The following is a 23,849-nucleotide window of genomic DNA, read 5'->3' on the forward strand; positions in this document are numbered from 1 at the left end:
GGTCATAGCAACTTATGAAGACCATCTTCAAGCCTTAGAAGGGTTGAAATCTGGGTTGGTGGAAGGAATAGCCATGTTGATGAAATCACCACTCTTTTGAGTATTGAACTATTAAAAAAGTTGGAGGATTTGGTCAGTTGCAAAGTTAGTGAGTCAAAGAAGCTGAAATCTTAGGCTATAAAAGAAGCATAGTATGTAGAGTGAGAGAGAAGAGAATCTCACCATATTCTCCTCTTATATACAAACACTACAAGTTATTGGACATACATTTAAAGAAAGTAATGAGCAATGAAGGGAGTTTCAAGAGATCAGCTATACTGGTGAGGGGACTTGAAAACACGTTATACAAAGATCACGTGAAGGAACTGAGGATATTTAGCCTTGAGAAAAAAGAAAGATAAGGGAGAAGACATGATCACTATCTGAAAAGACAACCTCTGATGGGCTGTTATGGATAAACAGTATATATTTATAAATTTTTTGAATATTTTTTCCAATTACATATAAAAACAATTTTCAACATTCTTTTTCTTAATTTTGAGTTCCAAATTCTCTTTCTCCTTCCCCTTTCTCCCTCCTCCCCAAGACAGTAAGCAATTTGATATAGCTTATACATGTGCAAGCATGCAAAGCATATTTCCATATTAGTCACGTTAGGAAAGAAAACACAAACAAAAAAAGGAACACTATTGTGCCATAAGAAATGGTGAGCTTATATTTGATTTTGGTTAGTCGGATTTCAGTGAACCAAAACTTTACTTGACAATGATGACTGGGAATTAAAAACAGTCTATCCTGAGCATTCATACTATTTTTATGGATCTTTGAAATGAGAATGTGACAATACCAAAAACAGTCCATGAATTTGTCAATGAGGTCTCACCCTCTAAAGGGACAGGTCAAATTCCATCCACATGTTGTCATGTTATGTGATTCTTGTCCCTGTCCTCTTATATGTCTTCCATACAGCCTTAACCAAATGTTCTGGAAACTTTGTTTAGATAAAGGGGCAGGGCTGAGAATAGTTATTAGTTGATGGAAAATATCCAGTAGAGTTAGGGTGTAATTGGAAGAGCAAGATTTTGTAGAAATCAAAAAGAGATGGGTTCAATAACACGGGAATAGGGATTAGTTGCACCAATGGTGAGGGCCTCTTCTTTCTTTGATTCGGTGAGAAATGAAGACAGGAGAGGTGAACTAAACTTTTATCCTTAGCTGTTTATGTATAAATATGTACACATATTATAGTTACTCACATATTTATATACAATCATACATACATGTTGCATATATGTGTGCATATATGTGTATGTATTTATATCTTATTGGGCAGTTAGGTGGTACATTGCACGCTGGGCCTGAAGTCATCTTCCTGAGTTCAAGTCTGATCTCAGATACTTACTAGCTGTATGACCTCAGGGGAGTCACTTAACCCTTTTGCCTCAGTTCCTTATCTGTGAAATGAGCTGGAAGAGGAAATGACAAACCACTCCAGTATCTCTGCCAAGAAAACCCCAAATGGGGTCATGAAGAGTCAGACACGACTGACAATCGACTGAACAACCACACAGACTGTGAGCTCTTTGAGAGCAATAGAACATAAGCTTCTTGAGGGCAGGCACTGGTTCGTCTTTTTTCTCCATATGCACAGGGTCTTACACAGAACAGTTTAATAACTGTTCATGAAATTGAATCGAGGGTAGAGAACAGTGTTATGTGTGAAAGCTTTAACTACCCCCACCCGGCAAAGGGCTCCTCATTCATTTGCTTAATAAGTGGCGGTTGAATAATGAGTGAATGAATGAATGGATCGCATCTTCCAGATGGAATTAAAATGACTTATTTTAAAGAATTGTCTTTCCATCTGCTTCTAACACATTTGTTTATACATGTGTTTCATGCTCTTCATTGGATGGTGGGTAGCAGCTTTAAAAATACCTACTCCCTTGTCAAAATATTTCTTATTTCATCTCTCTCCCACAGTGAGCATAAGACTCTAGGGAAAAGGAGGGACATGTGTTATTTACTATAAGGCCTATGAGGAAATTGGATTCCTTAGGAAATGCATGGGGGGAAGCCACTAAATACTTAGAGGAAAAGAAAGTCTCCTACTGAGATAAAGGGCCCATAAGATGTCCATATTTTACACAGCACTTGGAGATTTGAAGAAAAACTAAAACCAAATATTTACTTAAAGCTGACACACTATGATTTAAGAGCCTGTTCATGGAACCATGAGATAGATCTGGAGTCAGGAGACCTGAGTTAGAATCTTGGTTTGGTCACTGTCCTTGGGCAGGTTAATTTACTTTCTCTGGCCCCAGTTAACTGATCTATAAAATGGGGATAATTGTATTCCCAGATCTTAGCATAATGCTTTTCATATAGTAGGCACTTAACGAATGCTTATTAATCAAATTGAATGTAAACATTAACTATTATAAAATAAATAATTTTAATTATTACAAATATAAGCTATTTTAATGTCAACTATTGTGATGATAATTTTTTTTTTCTATACGGCATGATGCCTGACCTCTTTTGACGGAGACAAGACTTGCCTACATGGAACAACTAGAGAATGATATAAGTCCTGTCCAATTAAGTATTAAATTGAATGATCAAATGTCTTAATTTGTAGTTCAGTTTAGCTCAATGAATGGGAAACATAATTTCTGGCTCAAGTAGTCAGGGCTTGGTGAAGAAGGTATTCGGTACTGGAGTCAGGCCTGGATAACAGGAACACTTAGTGGGAAAAGGCAGAGTAGATCTAGGTAAGCATTATCAAAGGTCTGAAGGTGGGAATGGTCAGGTAAAGGGTGTGTGTGTGTGTGTGTGTGTGTGTGTGTGTGTGTGTGTTTTGCCCTTGGGGCTTGGAGATGAGGACAGGGAGGAGGTGGAGAGGTGATCAACTTTCCTCTGTTTTTGCTCAGTGGAGTCAGTCAATCAATAGGTTTCTGGATCCCTCCCTTATTTTACCAGGAATCGACAACAAAAGGAATGAAGGCTTGAGATCTCATCTCCTGATTTCTCTTCAAACTACATAAATTCAGATTTCTTTGTGATGTTGAGTTTTGTGGCAAGAGCAGTCATTGGTCAATGAGATCTCAGATCATTATTAATGATGCTCCAAACTATTTCCAAACTCCTGAATTTAACATTGTCTAAGTGGTTGGAAAAAATTACTCATAAGCTTTCTTTCCAGGCATGTATTTAAGTCCTTGGGAGTTACTTGTGATTCTTAGAATTTAAAGAATTTGTTCAGTCACGTAACCATTAAGAGTGATAGGCAGAATTTAGACTTAGGTCTTTCAGATGCCAAGCCAGAATTCTACCCATTTTGATGCAAAATCACCACCACCACCACCATAATACTTACCCTCACATTGCTTTAAAGTTTCCAAAGTACTTTATAATACATTATCTTATATGAGATTCACAACCACTTTTTGAGGGTAAGTACTATGAAAAGTATTGCCATAGGAGTTAGAAGTCCTCTCTTCAGTCCTGAAGTGATTTGCTGTGTTACCCTCAGTAAATCATACACTTTCTCTGAGTCATGATCTCCTGACTTATAAAGTAAAAGATTTGAATTATTGTTTAGTCATTTTTCAGTTGTGTCTCACTCTTTATGACTCTTTTTGGGGTTTTCTTTTTTTTTCTCCTTTTTTTTTTGTTTGGTTAGGCAATGGGGTTAAATGACTTGCCCAGGGTCACACAGCTAATAAGTGTTATATGTCTAAGGCCGGATTTGATCTCAGGTCCTCTTGAATCCAGGACCGGTGCTCCATCCACTGCACCACCTAGTTGCCCCCAAAAGCTTTTTTTTGTTTGTTTTGTTTTTCGGTAAGGCATTGGGGTTAAATGACTTGCCCAGGGTCACACAGCTAGCTAGTAAGTGCCAAGTGTCAGGTCTGAGGCCAGATTTGAACTCATCTCCTCCTGATTCCAGGCCCAGTGCTCTATCCACTGCACCATCTAGCTGCCCCTTTTTGGGGTTTTCTTGGCAAAGACAATGAAGTGGTTTGCCATTTCCTTCTCCAGTTTGTTTTTTTTTAAACAGATAAGAAAACCGAAACAGGGTTAAATGACTTGCCCAGCTAGTGTCTGAGATCAGATTTGAACTCAAGTCTCCCTGACTCTCTCTACTGTGCCACCAGTCTCTAAAGGTCCTTTCTAGATCTAACCTATCTTTCTATGCTCTTTGGTCTCTTCCAGCATTGTGACATTTGGTGTTCTGCCTTTTAATATCCTTTCCAGCTTGAAGCATCTGTATTCTACAGATGGTTCTTCTGGTGTTGACATTCTATGATTCTAAATATTGTATTGGTTCACAAAAGAGAGGGATGGTTGTGGGCTCTAGTGGTTGGAGGTAAGGCAAGAGCTACACCATATCCATCAGGAGACATGGAGATTATCCGGAGAACAACACACCCCGGCCACAGATCTCGATAAGCCCTGGAAGCAGCATGTTTCTTGTTTCCACCTGTTATCTCAGGATGCACACCTGTGCACTGGAGGCTTCAGAGACAGACACATCATTCAGTCCCTTTCCAGACTCACCATAGGGGCACAGACAAGCTTCAAATCCCATGAGGGTAGGAAAAAAATCATAAAGGTCATTGTTTCCCCAGAAACGGAATGTTCTGAAAATGCCAACCAGCTACTGGTGCCACAAGCCAAACGAAGCCAGGATTAGTTTTACAGTTGTTGCTATTTTTCATCCAGGCCTGTGATAAGTTTACTACAATTGGAAGATAATGGAAAGCAAAGAATAGAGTTGTTTTTGTTGCCTAGGGATGTGATGAGTGCCTTGTCTAAACTTTGTTTTCTCCCTCTCCTGCTCTTGTCCCAGCCTGGCCATGGGCTCTGTACATAGGAGACACTTATTACATGTTTATTAAATGCAATTAAGTCCTAACATCTAGCAGGCAGGATGGCAAAATAATTTTTAAAATTTGGTACCTAGGCTTCATATTAAGTGTTCATCTCACTGCAGCCTCTTCTAGGTACATGGTCCAAACGCTGGCTAATTGTACCTATCAAAAGATACCTTCTGGTGGAATTCTTCCCTGATCACTCCAGCTAAAGTAATTTCTTTCTCTTCAGATCTCTTGGAAAACTTCGAATCTCTCTCGTGCTGATCACATCCAACCTAGTATCATAATTATTTATGTACCTGTTTTATCTTACTATTAGATTATAGTTTCTTGAGAGCTGCCATGATGTCATTTGGGGGGGGGTTGTATCCATAATCTCTATCTTATTTTTAGATAGTACGTATTTATCAAATGCAATTGAAAATGTCATAATAATACCAATTTAAGAAAATAGTTATTACAACTGTGATTTTGTTGTTGTTTCCCTAGCACCTCATATTTATATAATGTTTAAAAGTTCGTAAAATATTTCCTTAATTACCAGATGAGATAGGTAGTGCAAGTACGATTAAATGACTTCTATATTTCTTTTTTTTTTGGTATTTTTTTTTAGGCAATTGGGGTTAAGTGACTTGCCAGGGTCACACAGCTAGTAAGTGTCAAGTGTTTGGTCTGAGGCTGGATTTGAACTCAGGTCCTCCTGGCTTTAGGGCCAGTGCTCTATCCGCCGCACCACTTAGCTGCCTCTCACAATTTTTATTGACTGACTAGGTTATTTTTTTGGGGGGGAGAGGTTTGCTAGGCAATGGGATTAAGTGACTTGCCCAGGGTCACATAGATAGTAACTGTTATGTGTCTGAGGCCAGATTTGAACTCAGGTCCTCCTGAATCCAGAGCCAGTGCTCTATCTGCTGCACCATCTAGCTGCCCTGACTTCCATATTTCTAGAGGCATCATCAGAATCAAGATTCAAACCCACATCTCCTGACTCTAGGCTTATTATTATTTCTATTATATTTTGCTTTCATGGTGGGCATTCACGTTTGTTGAATTGAATCTGAATTGAATTGAATGAATGATACCTTACATTTATATAGAAAAACTTGCTAAAGAGTTGCTTTTTTTTCTGATTACTGTTTTATCTCTTAGCACTCCACTGCCCTCAGTCCATCTTTACAAAGAAGAAAAAAAGTGACAAATAGGAAGGAATATAATCAACAGTAGTGCTTTATAACTGAAAGAGTCTTATTCCACTGTGTTGCCCCTTCTCTCTTTCCTACCCAGATCCATATCACTGAGTCTTAGTTCTTTTTTCTTTTAATTCCTGCTTTAGTCAGTCAGTCAATTTACATTTATTAAACACCTACTATGTACCAGGCACCTTTCTGAGTGCTTTAGGATCCAGCCTCCAAAGTGGAAATTTGACACTATTTCCTCTCCAGTCTTATCCTCCCTCCTTGTTTAGACTGACATATGTCTACACCAAACTGTAACATGTGTGTGTTTCAACCCTCTTTTGTCTGATTCAGACAAGAGTGAAGTTCATCTCTTGAGCCTGCTCTGTTCAACCTTCCTTCCCTGTTTATGTACTCTTCTCTTAAAATTCAATTATGAAAAATATTAAGTTCCACCTCATTTTCCTTCTTTCTACTCTACTGTATTCCTTTTATATCCTTTCCTCTCTTTCTGCTCTTAAAATCATAAGAACAGAATGAATTTATTATCATTTCTTTTGCTTTCCTTTTATTATTGTATTATTTATTAATTATTATATTAACTGTTATTAACTCTCGATGCATTTTGAAAACACTAAAGTTCTGAAGGGACACTCTTTTCTTCTCACCCTATTAAAATGGTAGCATTTTACCATCATACAGCTCCTTCCAATTGCTCAATCAGATTCCCTTTCTAGGTTTCTTTTCACTCATGTTTGAATTTCGAGGTTTCTACTCAGCGGCGGTGTTTTCAAAAAGAATGCTTGAAGTTTTCTATTACTCTAAATTTTCATTCTTTTCCTCTGCAGATTATATTCAGAATTTCAGAGTAAGTTATTTTTCCTTTTAACCCTATAACTTTTACCTTTCAGAATGTTGTATTCCAAGATCTCTTCTTGTTTATGGCAGAAAATGCCATATCTTATGTAATTCTGACTAATTACTTGATTCTTGAACTCTTTCTGACTGCTTGAAGTAGTATACAGTAGTATTACAATACAGTATAATACTGTATTATTCAGTATTATACTGAGGTATTGAGTAACCAAGCTTTTAATCAAATGTGATGAGGCTATGTATGGGCTGTTTATTGGAAATACTTAGGTTTCTTTTTTAATTTTCTTTTTTCCTCCATCTTTTAACCAGTATTTAATGTGAGAGTATTTTACATGTTTATAGATCTATATTTAAAGCATGGAGGACCTCTGGGGAAGAAGGAAACATGATTTAAAACATAACTTCTTATATTATTGCTTCTCATTTATAACCTTTAATACCAGCCTTAGACTTCACAATCAGGTTCTACATAGGAACTGGACTTCTCTCATATAGCAAAATGCTATGAAATCACCCTGATTGGTATAGGATTAATAATCTTGAAGGGATAAAAGTTTGAGTTTTAGAATATTTTTTCAAGAAATGCCGTTTTCTTAATGTTAAGCATTGACATGTAATAATACTATTAAGGACCACAAAATAGAGAATTGGGTCCTATATCTTTGATTATTATTTGTCCTTTTTAGATGTCTTTCTTTTTTAAACATATTTTCACATTAGTGATGTCATAAGAATTAAAACAATAGGAGGAACCACCAGAAAGAGGAAACAAAACACAACAGAAGAAAAAAATAGCAAATAGTATGCTTCGATCTGCATTCAAATTCCATTGTTCTTTCTTTGGATGTGGATAGCATTTTCCGTCACAAGGCCTTTGGAGATGTCTTAAATTTATCAATATTAGTCATCACATGATGTGGCTGTTATTTGCACAACATTCTCCTGGTTCTGCTCACTTCACTCAGCATCAGATCGCACAAGAATTTCCAGGTTTTTATGAAGTCAGGCTGTTCATCATTTCTTATGTTTCAGGATTTCCCAAGAAGTCCTTTTGTACTTCTGCCTCTGGATCGAGAGCCTTGCAGGCTGCAGATGTCTCTGGTCCCTTTTCCTATTGCCCATAAGTTTCTAGCTAACTTGTGTGTGTGTGTGTGTGTGTGTGTGTGTGTGTGTGTGTGTGTGCGTGTGTGTGTGTATGTACAGGTCTAATATGAATGAAGGTACTTACTTAGTTTCTCAAATTGGAGTTATTGATCATTATTCTGTCTAGCATCATTTTAAATATTTTTCCCCAAGAACAGCAATGTGAAAAGTAGGCTATATGCCTCTGTTTAGGTAGTCATTTTAGTCAGAAATCACCACACTTATTTGGGTTGGACAAGTCAAGGCAGAGGGTGCTATTTGAAACTCAGAAGAAGAGAGGCATTGTGGAAGAGTTAAACATACACACACACACACACACACACACACACACACACACACACACACACAACCTTAAAACACTGGACTAAGTCTAAGGAGACCAAAGTTTTAATCTCAGGTCTAACTCAATATTTGCTTAATCTCGGTCAAGTCACTTAACCTCTTGGCTAATAGTGTTTGAATTAACCTACTTCACATGCAGTATTATTTTTAAACTACTTTCTTATGCCTTAATAAAGTTGTAGGAACATGAAGTATAATTTTTATCTCTATGTGCTTTTGAGATTATTCAGCTTCTAAGAGTCAGATAGTTCTTTTGTTTTGTTTTGTTTTCCCCAGTCCAGTCTCCCAGTCTAGTTACTTTCCACAACTTTATCTTTCTTTCCTTTTTTTTTTAAAGCTTTTAGGCAATTGGGGTTAAGTGATTTGCCCAGGGTCACACAGCTAGTGTCAAGTGTTTAGTCTGAGGCTGGATTTGAACTCTGGTCCTCCTGACTTCAGGGCTGGTGCTCTATCCACTACTCCACCTAGCTGCCCCACCCTGACTTTATCTTTTACGTGCCTTTATGGCTTCTTCACACAATATCTTCAGGTTCTAAGATGATTAAGTCCAAATGAAGTGGTTTCATTATAATTTTAATATAACCTGTAAATGTTCTTGGAAAAGATAAGTTTGGGTGTTTCCCCTGACTTTTGTTCCTTTTTGCTGAAGGTCTGGTTGACTTTAGTGACTGCCATGTTTAGCTAGAACCTTCCTATTTTAAAGATACAATCAGTTATACTGTTTGTGATGCCCTTCAGAGCTCATCACTTTCGGCACCTTGTAAGGAAGGATTCCTAATTTCTCTCTATAAGGGCTTTTTGTTGTGTTTCATTTCTTGGTCTTCAACGATATATTCCAACATAATTGTCACTAACCTCGTTCTTTCATTTTGTTGCAAATACGTTTTTATCCATTGATTTAATTTATATAAAGAATATCCATCATGGAGATTGCTAAGTTCCTTTAGTCCTGTCAGCTGGTGAGTTGTTAAAGGACAATATACACACATTAACACTTTAAGGGTACTAACAGTTAAAATAATGTTTTTATATGGTCTAAAAATGCTGCAATCCTCAATATACACAATAAATATGAATTGATTAATATGGGCAATATTCCTGATGAACAATTCTGATCACAAAAGTCCTTTGCTCAAAAGCCTTTGATGCCTTCCATCACAAACTCTTCAGTCTGGTTTTCAAATCCCTCCATATTCTATCTCCAAGTTATCTTTAAGCTTATTTCATTCTTCCCCTCAAATACTCTATCCACTGTTTACTATCTAAAACTCATCATAGTTTGATGCCCTTGCTTATGCCATCCCCTATGCCTGCATCCAATGTCCCTTTCTCCAAGCTCCAATATTTCACGACCCAGATGAGGGGACACCATTTGTATGAAGCTTTTGATAATCCCATTCTATCCCATCCACTGAGCTTCCAATTTTATTACATTTCCTAATCTTTCCTACTAGAATATGTCTCCCTCCACTGGCTGAGTCAATTTCTTAACCACTGTTTTCTCTCACAGAGTATTTGTGATAATCGTTCCCATTTCTGCAAGGCTTACTTCATAATAACTGACCTGGTCAAGTCATAGTAATTTGAAGTTTACTGATAACATGATTACATATTTAGAAAATCTGCAAAGAAACAATTAAGACAATGGCTTTGTTAAATTCAATAGCATAACTCATTAGAAACAGCAGAATTCAGGAGGAAATAATAGAAAAGGAAGTCCTGTTCAAAGAAACTGTGAAAATACTTGAAATGTCTGGGAGTCAATCAATGCAAACTTAAGATCTAGTCTAGTAACACAATTACAAATCAATCTTTAATGAAATAGAGAATTACTTAAATAACAGGAAGGATATTCAGTGCTAATGGCTGGACCATGCCAATATAATAATAATGACAATCTTTCAACATTAATAACAACAATAGTAATTGCGACCCGAGGAAATCAGACAGTCATAAATCTATAGTTGGAATGGACCTAATCTAGCCCAGCAATGTCAAACTGAAGTAGAAACAGGCCACTAAAGTGCAGGTAAGGATCCCTGGGGCCACATGTTGACTTAGAAAAACACACTATTATCTATGTTACATTGTATTTTTATTTATTTTCTTAGATATTTCTCAATTATATTTCAATCTGGTTTCAGGGCATTCAAGCATTTTATGGGTAGTAGTCTGACACCTCTGAGTTAGCCTATCCTTCTCATTTTATGATTGAGGAAACTGAGGCCCAGAAATGGAAAGGAATATATCCACACATATACAAATACTTAAGTGGCAGATGTGAAATTTGAACCCAGATCCTCTGACTCCAGAACCAATGCTCTTTCAATTGTTCAACATTTCCAAAGGTCTATGGAGCTCCAAATCCGATGTTCTTACTTGTTGAATTGTGTTGAATTTGAGCTTTCAGAGAACATATGGCCCACTCTCAGGTCGTATTTGTGTGTTTTAGAGAAAGTTTCAACTTCAATTCATTAGGAAACTTTGCTTAGCTCTGATTTTCTTCTACCCACACTCTTATAACATCACTTTAGGGGAAGAAATGGGAGGTTCAGCACTCATCAATGAAGTCAGAAAGTGAAAACCTGAAGTGAAAGTCTTCCCGTCTGGCGCGGTATCACCTGCACGAAACACTTCATTTGCCATGTAGTAGCTTCACACTGTGTCCTCTACATCTTTCCAATTGGGTGAGACGGAGAGATGAAAGAATTGAAAAGTACCTTCCAAATCCAAGTTCCCAGCCCTAAAACCTAAAGCCATCCCCTCCTTCCCTTTCTGGATGTTAAAAAGGAAGCTAATTAGCCTCCGTGTAATCCTCACCCTGATCAGTGGCATGCCTGCTTAATTGTGACGATGCCCAAGAACTGATTCTCGATTCTCTGCAAGCCCTTTCAGGGATACCAACGATGGATTTCTCAGGAGTGAGTCTGTTCTTAATCATTATCAATAGTGCCCTAGGTTGTGTCTGAGAGCTTATCACCCTACTTAGGGTGGGCAATTATTTTTTTCTAGCTTGCATTTCACTGGCTACCCCCTCAACCTCATATGGCTTCTTGCCTGGGCTGTGCCTGCTTGATGAAGCTGACATCATTTAATTATTTAATCAAATCAATCATTTAAAAATATTTTATTCTGTAGATGCTATGTGCTAATAACAACTTATGTTTCTAGAGTGCTTTACATTTTACAAAGTTCTTTCTTCATGATACCTTTGCAAGGTAGGAAGTATAGGTATTATGAATGCATTTTATAGATGAAGAAATCAAGGCCCAGAGAAATTAAGTGACTTGGAAGCAGCTGGATGGTGCAGTGGCTAGAGATTTGGGTATAAAGTCAGGAAGACCCGCATTCAAATTTGGCCTCAGGCACTAACTAGTTGTGTGACCCTGGGCAACTCACTTAACCTCAGTTTCCTCAGTTAAAAATGGGGATAATAATTACACATACCCTACCCACCCAATGCTGCTGTGAGGATCAAATCAGACTATTACCCATAATATTTCAAGGCACTTAGCACATAGTAGGAGTTTAATAAATGCTTATTATCTTCCCCCTCCCTCTTACACTAGAGTATTCTGATGTTGTCTTCATTTGTGTGTGTGTGTGTGTGTGTGTGTGTGTGTGTGTGTGTGTGTGTGTGAGATGGATTCCTTTGGCCATTTAGTGGCCTATGGATGCCTTCTCTGAAGGACCTTTTAAAATATACAAAACGCATTGGATTGAAAAGTAGCCCAATTATTTTGAAATATATCACTGAATTTTTTTTTCAAAATCAAGTTCATGAATTCTAGATTAATAACCATGAGTCATTGCTAGCATCTGAGGTTTTCTTCAATTTGTCTGGAACGCTGAAGTCAGATGTCGCAGAACCTAGCAGTCTGCAATGATGAGCCCCTGGATTTTTCTCTCTGTTGAAAAAGTCCAGTTTCTGTAAGAAAGATCCCCTACTTTAAAGCTTGCCAACAGAATCTACTTAAGCAATGAGGTACATGATGTGAGCCTTCGATCTTAATCATTCCTCTTCCGTGTAATCAAAGTTAGTTTCTATGGAAGGTGGAACTGATTTCAGTCCGGGGCTTGGTGGGTTCACTGTTACTGATGGCTTGACAGTTGGAAATTGACAATTGCCTATTGGTATTGTGAGGGAGGAAAAGATCGATAAGTGGCCTGCATTATGATGTATAACTCCCTATTGTCTGTAGACCCCATCTTTGTTGAGTTCAAAAAGCATCACTTTTCACTTTGCATTTCAAAGTGAAGATTCCCTGAAAAGGACAGCAAAGGTTTAAAGGTGATTCTGGCCACAGAGACATTATGTTTTCAGTCAGTGAAATCAGTGCTTCTTGCATAACAATCAAAGAAAGGCCTTCACTTTGTCCATTTCTCTATGATAAAGTTTGCTTTTTTGAACATGCTTTGGCTGACTAGATTGTTTTCCCATATTGTATTGTTATACCATACTGAATCTTACTTTACTCATCTGTATAATGGAGGTAATAGCACTTGGGCCTACCTGATATCATTAGCATCAAATGGGATAAGAGATATAAAATTTGGGATAAAACAAATTATTTGTACATGTGTTAGATGGAGCAGCTAGGTGGTGCAGTGGATAGAGTGCCAGGCCTAGAGTCAGGAAGACTCATCTTCCTGAGTTCAAACCCAGCTGTAGATACTTTCTAGCTGTGCGACCCTGGGTAAGCCAGTTAACCTTGTTTGCCTCAGTTTCCTCATCTGTAAAATGAATGGGAGGAGGAAATAGCAAACCATTCTAGTATCTTTGTCAAGAAAATCCCAAATAGGGGCAGCTAGGTGGCACAGCGGATACAGCACCAGAACTGAAGTCAGGAGGACTTGAGTTCAAATTTGGCCTCAAACCAAGCACTTGATACTTACTAGCTGTGTGACCCTGGGCAAGTCACTTAACCCCAATTGCCTTAAAAAAAAATCCCAAATGGAGTCCCAAAAAGTCATACATGACCAAAATAAATGAACAACAACAACAAAATGTATTTATATATATATATATATATATATAAATGTTATATATATATATATAATGTTATATATATATAATATGTTTATATATATGTGTGTGTGCGCGTGTATATATACATATATGTGTGTGTATATATACAGATATACATATATGTGTATATATATACATATATACATATATATAATGTGTGTATATACTATATATACATATATAATGTATACATACATACATATATGTATGTATACATTATATGTGTGTGTGTGTGTATATATATATATACATATATATATATATATATATATATGTATATTATGTATAAAAAGGCAGCAGGGCATAGTCTATATAGTCAGCTGGCAGTCAGGAAGACCTAGCATCAAGTCTTACCTCTGATACCTGTTGGCTTTGTGGTCCTGGCCAAGTCATGATACTCACATTAGAACAGGTGCTAACCTGCATTGGTACAAGGAGGTTGTTCCCTATATCAATGGCATCATAGGTCTGATACCCTACAAAAATGAGTGTAATTAAAGCATAATTATATCATTTGAGCCCTAAAACAATCCTGTGTAGTGAGCCATTCACATGTTAGCATTTCCATTTAACAGATGAGGAAGGCGAGACTCAAAGAGTTTAAATGATGCCCAGTGTCATACAGCCAGTGAGGGTCAGAGCTGCCCTTGGAACTCAGCTTCAAATGCCCTTTTCAGTTTACCACACTGCCTTGAAACAAGAATAGATTATATACTGATAACGTTATGTGGTTTGCAAAATCATTTCTTTGCAAGAAGCCAGGGAAGGTGACAGTCTATTGTTATCCTGCTTTCACAGATGAGGAAAGAGAGGCTTTGGAAGATGCAGTCCCTTCCCCAGGCCAAGGAGCCAATAAGTGACAGCTAAGAATGAAGTCCAGTCTTGATTCCACGTGTGGTTACGTTTGTTTGTTTTTCACTTTGGCACATTTACCTTGAAAGGCAATCTGATCTCCCAAGACCTGTCCTTGGCTTATGCTGTGTGTGAGTGTCTCACACATATACACTCATGTAAGCACATACATATATACACATAGACATGTGTATGTACTTCAATAAAATATAGGTTAGATCAGATTGATATTAACATTAATAATGACATTAAATATCACTATTTTATTATAATTACATATTATAATGTTAACCAGTGATTTCAGTAACAACAAATGACTTGCTTACAAAATTTGTAAACAAAATGAAGTCAAGAGGGATAACTAATCCATTGGATGACAGAACCAGGAACCAAAAAGATATTTTTTTAACAAATTATAATGATGGGCTGAATTTAATAATATGAAATTTAATAAAAAGACATGTAAAATCTAGCATGACTTTAAACGGTACGGTATTGAGCCAATCTGATGGACATCCTCCAAACTAAGGTTTTATAGCCAATGCAATGTTTCTCTGCCCTCCCAGGGGGTGGAGAGCACGATTTTATTATACCCCACAAACAAGTTTCTTTTCCATGCATCAGCCAAACAGTGATCAGACCCAGATGTGGCATGGTTAACATCCATTCGTGTTTCTGTATTTTTAGGGCATGTCCACATAACTGACTTTAACATCGCCACTGTGATAAAAGGAGCAGAAAAGGCTTCCTCGATGGCTGGAACAAAGCCCTACATGGGTAAGTTTTATGATAAATTAGAAAAAAAACTTTAGTATACAGTAGGCACTTAATAAATGTTTATTGACTGGCTGAGAATGGTCTTTACTTAGGTTTTGGAACACAGAATGTTAGATCTGAAAGGAAGCTTAAAATACAGAATATTACAGCTGGCGGGTACCCTGGGATATACAATTGGAAGAGACTTTGTGGTCCGCTTGTTTCAGGTGTGTCTGACTTTTTGTGACCTCATTTAGGGTTTTCTTGGCAGAGATTCTGGAGTGGTTTGCCATGACCTTCTCCAGCTCATTTTACAGATAAGGAAACTGAGGCAAACAGGGTTAAATGACTTACTCAGAGTCACACAGGTTGTAAGTGTCTAAAGTCAGATTTGAATTCAGGAAGATAAGTCTTCCTGACTCTATGCACCACACCACCTAGCTGCCTATTGGAAGAAACCTTAAAGATTTAACAGGGATAGGGACTAGTTGAGGACTGGGTCTTTGGCTGCATTGGTATTCGGAACTATTTGAAAAAATACTTCTTTCTACCAATGCAGCCTTAAAAAGCTACCTAGAGCACTGAGAGATGACTTGTCCAAGGTCACACACACACACACACACACACACACACACACACACACACACATAGTCATAGGAAACACTTGAATTCAGCTTTTCCTCACTATTTGGAACTCATCCAGCTGTTCAACAAACATTGCACTATATGCAATGGATTATATTAGACTTTACCTTGAAAGCTGTCTTAAGACCATTTTACAATATACCTGCACACAACTGCATTATTCTTTTTAACACTAGATATATATTAAGAGAGTGTCCAACTCTAAAAACATTCAAAATCACTGTGTTAACCCAATGTTAAAGATGTTTGGAGATCAGGATATGTAGAGAATCAGCACATTTTTCACTTTGTATATTAAATGACTACAAAAATGGTAGCTCACATTTTAGTAACATTTTTTCCAAAAAGTGCCATCAAGTAGATATTGGAAATATTATCATCCCCATTTTACAGATGAGAAAACTGAGACTCACAGCAATAAAAAATTTGCCCATAGTCACCTACACAGTAAGTGCTTGAGTCAGAACTTGAAGCCAGCTACTTTGACTCCAAGGCCTGTGATTTTTTTTTCTTCACTATCCCAGGCTTTATCATAGTTTTAAATCACTGTAATAAAATTTTTATTATTTTGTAAAATCAGGACTCAGTTCATGAAAATAGATTCCTACTCTTCTATCAACAAATCCCAACCAATTAAGTGAAGTTAGACATGTATAATTATAATTTTATCTTAAATTTTAATCTTAAATTCTATCTTGAAATTAAATCTTAAATTTAATTTTTGTCTCAAAATTATTTTCTATTTGAATATTGGTAGTAAATTAAACACGCCAAACTTCTCTCCCTTTATTTATAAATTAAATAGATCTTAGAATGCATAACACAGAATGATAAAGCTAAAAGAGACCTTAATAGGCAGCTTTTCTCCAAGGTGAAAAACTACCTATAAGACATGAAATTATCTTTTGCGTTATGTAATTAATATATTCGTTATAAATATGAAATAGGGAAAAACAGGTCTTGTTTCTCTTTCTGGTAGTTCATTGGGTACAACTTATGTTTGAGGCAGTATGGTATAGTAGCTGGAGAGCCAATCTTGATTTCAGGAAGACCTGGGTTCAAGTACTACCTGGGACACATTTTGAGTGTGACCCTGGCCAAACCACTCAGCTTCTCTGTGCTCTGGCCAATTGGAGACTGTAACTGTAACTATAGCTTATAAGACTATACATTATGGGAAGAATGTAAAAAGATTATAAGACTATAAATTATGGGAATTGCTAATTTACATTAGTGAAGAGGGAAATTGTTCACTGGGGAGTTCTTCACAAAATCATAAGTCCAGACCAAAAGTGAATTTCCGTTTTTTTCCTATCCCTCTTCTCTCTCCCTCACTCCCTTCTTCCCTCTTCTCTTCTACCTTCTTTCTTTCCGTATGTATTCTCAAGTGAATTGTAAAATATGCTTAATTTTGAACTATACATGTCAGTAAAATTAATCTTTATAAGCATTAAATCCCTAGTATGTGCAGGGTAGAAGATTAGGTTTAAAATTGATTATGTCACTAAATTTAAGTAAAATAACATTAATTGTATATAGTATCATTGCTATATAGTCCCTCAGAACAGTACTTTTACAGCTTCTATACAGTAGTATTTTTAAAAAGTATTTTCAGAATATTTGAGAAAAGAGCAGTATTTTGAAATAAAATGCACTTTTATTATTTTGGCATATACTTTGTAATTGGGACAACAGTTAAAACATGCCATCAAACAAATTTCTGACCAGATTATCTTTCATAAACAAATAAGAATCTTTTATACTATTGTTGGTATTGTTCAGGGGTTTCAGTTCTGTCCAGTTCTTTGTGACCCCGTCTGGAGTTTTCTTGGCAAAGATACTGGAGTGGTTTGCCATTTCCTTCTCCAACTCATTTTGCAGATGATGAAACTGAGGCAACAGGGTTAAGTGACTCACTCAAGGTCACACAGCTAGTAAGTTTCTGAGGCTGGATATGAACCCCGGAAGATGAGTCTTCCTGATTCCAGGCCCAGCACTCTATCCACTGTACCACTTAGCTACTAGTCTAATCTTTATTAGTTTCCATACAAATGTGCAGAAAAACTGGTTCTGAGGTCTTCAGAGTAATTTGTGCCTTATTTAGTTAAAAATTCTCTTTAAAATCTTTCAACTTTTAATGGAGCTAAAGATAAAGTTTGTGAGCATTGAGGTTTTTTTTTTTAATATATCCACCAAATTGTCAGACTTCAGAGCTGGAAGGACCTTATATAGTTCAAGGCCTACCTACAACATGAATCTCTTCCATCACAGCTCTGAGGAATGGCCATCCAGTCTCTGCTTGAAGACATCTGGTGATGGAAAAGTCACTTTCTCCCAAGATAGCCCATTTTATCACTGGGTGGCTCTCTTAAGAAGTTCTTCATCTTGGACTAACTTCTGACTCCCTGATTTCCTTCCATATGTCCTGGTTTTGCCTTCTGGAGCTTTGGAGAACAACATGGCCTTCCAAAATTTGAAAAGCATTATCCTATGTCCCTTAAGCCTTCTCTTCTCCAGGCTAAACCTTCCCAATTCCTTCTCATGGTCTTCATATGACGTGATTCTTTAGTTTCTTCACTCTTCCGGGTTATCTAAAAAACAAGCTTGGTTTTACAAAACTGAACCCAGTTCATTGATGTATTTGATCACCCAACAGGCCTCTTTTGAGATTATGAATTTCTCCAAAGAGTTCTAATCCCTAGTCATAATTCACTGCTTCAAAGACTCTTGCCAAGGCCGTGGAAATCAGAGATAAGCAAGGAGCATATTCCATTGCTCTGAACCTTTGGGGCAATTTATATTATCTTGGTTCTCAATTCTGTCAATTTGAATTCTGTTATCACGAGCTAATGTATTAATGTGGAGTCAAATAAAACTGCTGCATTGGCCCGATGAGTCCTCTCCCAGCTAGGGAACCAAAGATAGGGAAAAGCAATGGAAAACCTGTTTTGTTTTAGTTTGTAATCATGGCTTGGCTGTTTACCATTAGGGATACTTACTGTACTGCATGAGAAAGTAGAGTAATAGTTTAATCACTTAATCAGTAAATAAAGAAGGTGCTGGCTTTAATGAGGTCCAGTACAAATTCAGAAATATAATGATGCAAAAATCTGAGAAAATTAATTCATGCTAAATGTACCAGATTAAACAAATTGGTAATAAAGACCTGTGGAAGGTTGCTACAAGTCAGATTCAAAAGCTCCAATCTAATGCCATATACTTTATTTGTTGAAGTTGATTAACTTGAATATGAATAGTTTCTAAGCAGGTAGGGTCATCTGTATCATGGTTCAGGGTTACTTTTCATTTTATTATTATTTTTGAGAATACCACCAAACTTGTCTGGTCAAGAAATAGGCCAATCTTTTTTTGCCATCTCCCTACCATTTCTGATATAATAACAGACATATACATTTATAGAAAAATTCTCATTTCAAAGGATTTCAAAAAAACTGTTTATGCTCCTAGAAAAATTAACCTTCTTTAAGGATCAAAAATCATGAATTCTGCTGAGGGAGGAAGTGTGATATAGTACGAATGACCCTGGACATAGAGTCAAAAGATGCCACCAGTGTGGATAACACTCCAATCCAAATCTTTTCTAAAAAAGTCTTGCCCTTCCCCTCTCTTCCTACCACATATGTCTGCAATCTATCCTTTGTATAGCTTGCCAAGTTGGTATTCTCTACAGTATAGACCAACCCATGTCATTCCCTGTCAAAGACACTGAAAAAACTCCTTATGCCCTCTAAGATAAGACAACAGCAATACCACTATTACTAACAACAGTATAATTTATATAGCACTTTAAGGTTTGCTAAGCACTTTACATACGGTATCTCACTTGATCCTCACAACAACCCTGGAGGTAGGTGCTATTATTATAAGGAAACTGAGGCTGAGAGATGATCAGTGACTTGGCTAGGGTTACAGAGCTAAGCAAATATACCTGAGGCAGGATTTGAACTCAGTTCTGACTCCAAGTCCGGAAGTCTATTCACCATGCCACCGCATAGCCCTCGTCTGTCTGGCATTTTAAGCCCTTCCCAATGTTTCTCCAGCTTGCCTGCCGGACTGATATCACATTATTCCCCTCACACTGTCGGCGTCCTAGCCATACTTTCCTATCTCCTGTTCCTCATTTATATCATTTAATCTCCAGTTTACATACTTTTGCAAAATTGTGCCTGGAAAGCTTTATCTCCTAATCTCCAGCCTAGGAATCCCTAGATCCTTTTGAGGCTCAACTCAAGAGCCGGTCCCAGAGTCTGATATACAGTAGGCACTTAGTAAGGTACATTGAATTCAATGGATCTGAGCCACTCAATGCCCTGGAGGTCTTTTGGTACGGTCTATCCATCTGTAACCTCTCCCTTTTGCTATATGGACAGCCCTTTTCTTTTTTTCTGGTTGTGTTTACCCTGAATAATATCATTGCTAGCAAGAAGTTTCTTTCTTTCTTTCTTGCTTGCTTGCTTTCTTTCTTTCTTTCTTTCTTTCTTTCTTCTTTTTTCTTTCTTTCTTTCTTTCTTTCTTTCTTTCTTCCTTGCAAGAAGTTTCCCGTGTATCTTTTATAATTATGATAATAATATCTGGCATTTATATATTGCTAGAAGGTTTTCAAAGTACTTTACAATTATCTCATTTTATCCTAACAGCAACCCTGGAAGGTAGGTGTGATTATTATTTACATTTTATAGATGAGAGGGCAGCTAGGTGGCAGTGGATACAGCACCTGCCCTGAAGTCAGGAGTATCTGAGTTCAAATCTGGCCTTAGACCAAACACTTGACACTTACTAGCTGTGTGACCCTGGGCAAGTCACTTAACCCCAATTGCCTAAAAACAAAACAAAACAAAAAATAAATTTTGGGGGGCAGCTAGGTGGCGCAGTGGATAGAGCACTGGCCCTGAAGTCAGGAGTATCTGAGTTCAAATCTGGCCTCAGACCAAACACTTGACACTTACTAGCTGTGTGACCTTGGGCAAGTCACTTAACCCCAATTGCCTAAAAGCAAAAAAGAAACAAACAAACATTTTATAGATAAGGAAACTGAGGCTGAGAGAGATTAAGCGATTGGCTTAGTCACACAGCTAATATCTGAGGCTGGATTTGAACTCAGATCTCCCTGCCTTCAAGTCTAACACTCCATCCACTGCCTTTTCTTTACACTTTGGTTCACCTGAAGCAACCAGCACTATTTTATGTAAATCAGGTAAATAAATTCAAATTATTTTGGAAAGGCACAATCTTAGGGATAGTAGAGAACACCAAGGTATATCCCCTGCCCACAAGAAGCTTACAATTGAATAGGGGACAGAAAACACGCACACAGACAATGCCGTGTATGAGAAGGGCCAGGTGAGAGTTGGAGACAGTAAATGCTATAGAAAGTCAGAGAAAAGACCTCCTTGTGGGTTTTAGGGAGCAGGAGAGATTTCTTTGTGGAGCTGAGACTCACTGTGATTCTCGGGAATTGGGGAGGAAGGAAGAAAAGGGCATTCAAGGTCGAGTAAATGGTGTGAAGAAAATCAGGGACGTCGGGACTCACAAAGCAATCTCAAGAAAAGTGGGCAAGGTAACTTGACCAGAATGGAGGATGAGGGAGAAATACATCTAGAAAGGTACTCTTGGGGCCAGATCAGTGAGAACATTGAGTGCCAGGCAAAGGAAGCTTCAGACCCTAGATCATGCCAGAGCTGAAGGAAAGTTATAAAAGAGAAAGTTTCTAGGGAAGATCTGTGTGAACCGATGCAGATTTAAGTGAACAGAGCCAGGAGAACAATTTATACAGTAACAACATTTGCAAAGACAAATAACTTTGGAAGATTTAAGATCTTTGATTAACGTACTGAGGACCAATGATAAAGAATGCTGTTTACCTCCTACTAGAGACTAAAATATATTGCCCAGAATTCAACATGGTCCCCTAGTTGTGATATAATAAGGACACAGAATAGCAGGACTCTCACCTCCCTTATTCTGGATACTATATATCTGGGTGGTCTTTGGCCTAAATCAGTGTCACTGAGGGTGGAACTGCAAAATTTTGTCCCCATGCCTTTTTAATTAATCATTTGAACAACATGCATTTATTAAGCTCTTACTATATACCAGTTACTGTGCAGATACTGCTGCAGATATAATGGAAGGCAAAAACTAATTTTCTCTTTCAATAGCAAATGGCAGCAATATCATCCCCCCCCCCCCCGGAAACCACAATGGCAAATCTGAGAGAACCATTTAACTGAATTAACTCATTCTGTTTCTTCACCTATTGCTAGGTAGTGCCAGTGGATGGAGCACTGGGCCTGGAGTCAGGAAGACTTGAGTTCAAATGTGACCTCTGACATTTACTATGTGATCCTGAGCAGGTCACTTTCTTCTTTCTGCCTCAGTTTCCTCAACTGTTAAATGGGGACCACACTAATAGCATCTATCTCCCAGGGTTGTTGTGAAAATCAATGAGATAATATTGGTAAAATAGTCAGCACATGGATGGGTTAAACTGCTGCTGCTGAGTAGTTTCAGTCGTGTCCAACTCTTTGTGACCCCTTTTGGGTTTACTTGGCAGGGATGTTGGAGGGCTTTGCTATTTCCTAATCCAGCTCATTTTTACGGATGAGGAAATGGAGGCAAACAGGGTGGAGTGACTTACCCAGGGTCACACAGCTAGTAAGTGTCTGAGGCCCAACTCATTGAAGGTGACTCTTCTTGGTTCCAAGCCCAGTGCTGTATCCACAGTGCCACCTAGCTGCTCCTCGATATGTTACAATCATTTAACAAATGCTTGCTTCCTTAAAGAGATATCTACATTTTATTCAGGATCATTCATGGAACACCAACGGACAAAATGTTTCCGATACACTGGGAAATGGGCTAGCTCAGCTTTACTCATGGGCAAAGTAGGTATTTACCTATATGGGGTAACTTAAGGAACACTAGAAAGCTCCCTCGTTTTCTCGACAAAATACTTTCCTTCCTGTAAGTTACTTATGCCTTTTATACCATTAGGAATTAACAAATTAGAAAAAAAAAACACATGTAACTCTTTCCTGAGAAAGTCTGTAATGGGGCATGCCTAGAATACCCTTGGGAATTAATGATTTACAAAAACATATTATAAACCTATTTCCTGAGAACCTACTGAGCTAAGGTGGGAGGGCATTGGCCGTAGTGATGATTCTCTTTAGCTACAGAACTCCTTGAAGACAATCTACTAAGATGAAAAGGAGATGCTAGGTGTCTCTGGAGGGAAGACTAACATTACCCATTCTTGAAGTACTGACACAAGGAGCTCATGCCTTTTGGAATAAGGTAGTATTGACAATTCAAAGGCAAATGAAGCCTTAGAGAGAATACATATGGGAATACTTGTCTGTCTTTAACCCATTAGCAAGAATTACCTTCTTAGATCTCTAATACAAATGAAACCAATTCTATTGAAATATAATAACAATAATATGATTAATGCAAAGACAACAATAAGATCACAAACACCAGATTAAGAACCCTTGTAATATAAAGCGTGCCTTCTTTTCTCCAGCATGGTTTCTCCTAGGCCATTTTTGTTGTCGTTGTTGTTGAATCATTCTCAGTAGTGTCTGACTCTTTATGACCTCATTTGTGGGTTTCTTGGCTGCCATACTAGAACAGTTTGCCACTTCCTTCTCCAGCTCATTTTGCAGATGAGAAATCAAGGTAAAAAGAGTTAAGTGACTTGTCCAGCGCCACACAGTTAGGAAGTGTCTGAGGCCAGATTTGAACCTAGGAAGATGAGTCTTCATGACTTTAAGCTCTGCACTCTATCCACTATGAGACTTAGCTGCCTCTGAGGTCATAAGGCTCTTAAATTTGACAGATTGGATGTGGAAAAGTAGGTAGACTTGAACAGTTCCAACTTCCAGGGCAATGGAAGCCACCTTCTGGAAGCCACTGAATAGAATTCTAGGTACTACAAATGACATTTAAGGGAGTTCAATTTGACAGTCAAATGGAAGATGGACTGGAGTGGGAAAAGGGGGTGGATTTGAAATGAGAAGCCAGGAGAAATCTACTACAATAGTCCACACACACACATATATGTATGTATATGCTGTCTTCCTTCAGTAGACTCTAAGTTCCTCGAGGATCACAGAGGCAGCACCAGAC

The 23,849-nt window shown here is 37.7% G+C and overlaps 1 protein-coding gene across 1 annotated transcript in view; it reads left to right on the top strand.

Annotated features, from left to right (window-relative positions):
• The window catches only part of STK32B (serine/threonine kinase 32B), a 136,610-nt gene that overhangs the window by 62,452 nt on the left and 50,309 nt on the right, over positions 1-23,849 (top strand). The window contains exon 4 of the mRNA XM_078148862.1: positions 14,985-15,074. Coding sequence (XP_078004988.1) covers positions 14,985-15,074 — 90 coding nt within the window. The remainder of the gene's footprint in view (positions 1-14,984; positions 15,075-23,849) is intronic.

This window comes from Phascolarctos cinereus, unplaced genomic scaffold (assembly GCF_003287225.1).
Source record: "Phascolarctos cinereus isolate Bilbo 61053 unplaced genomic scaffold, phaCin_HiC Scaffold_9;HRSCAF=440, whole genome shotgun sequence".
Taxonomy (NCBI): Eukaryota; Metazoa; Chordata; class Mammalia; order Diprotodontia; family Phascolarctidae; genus Phascolarctos; species Phascolarctos cinereus.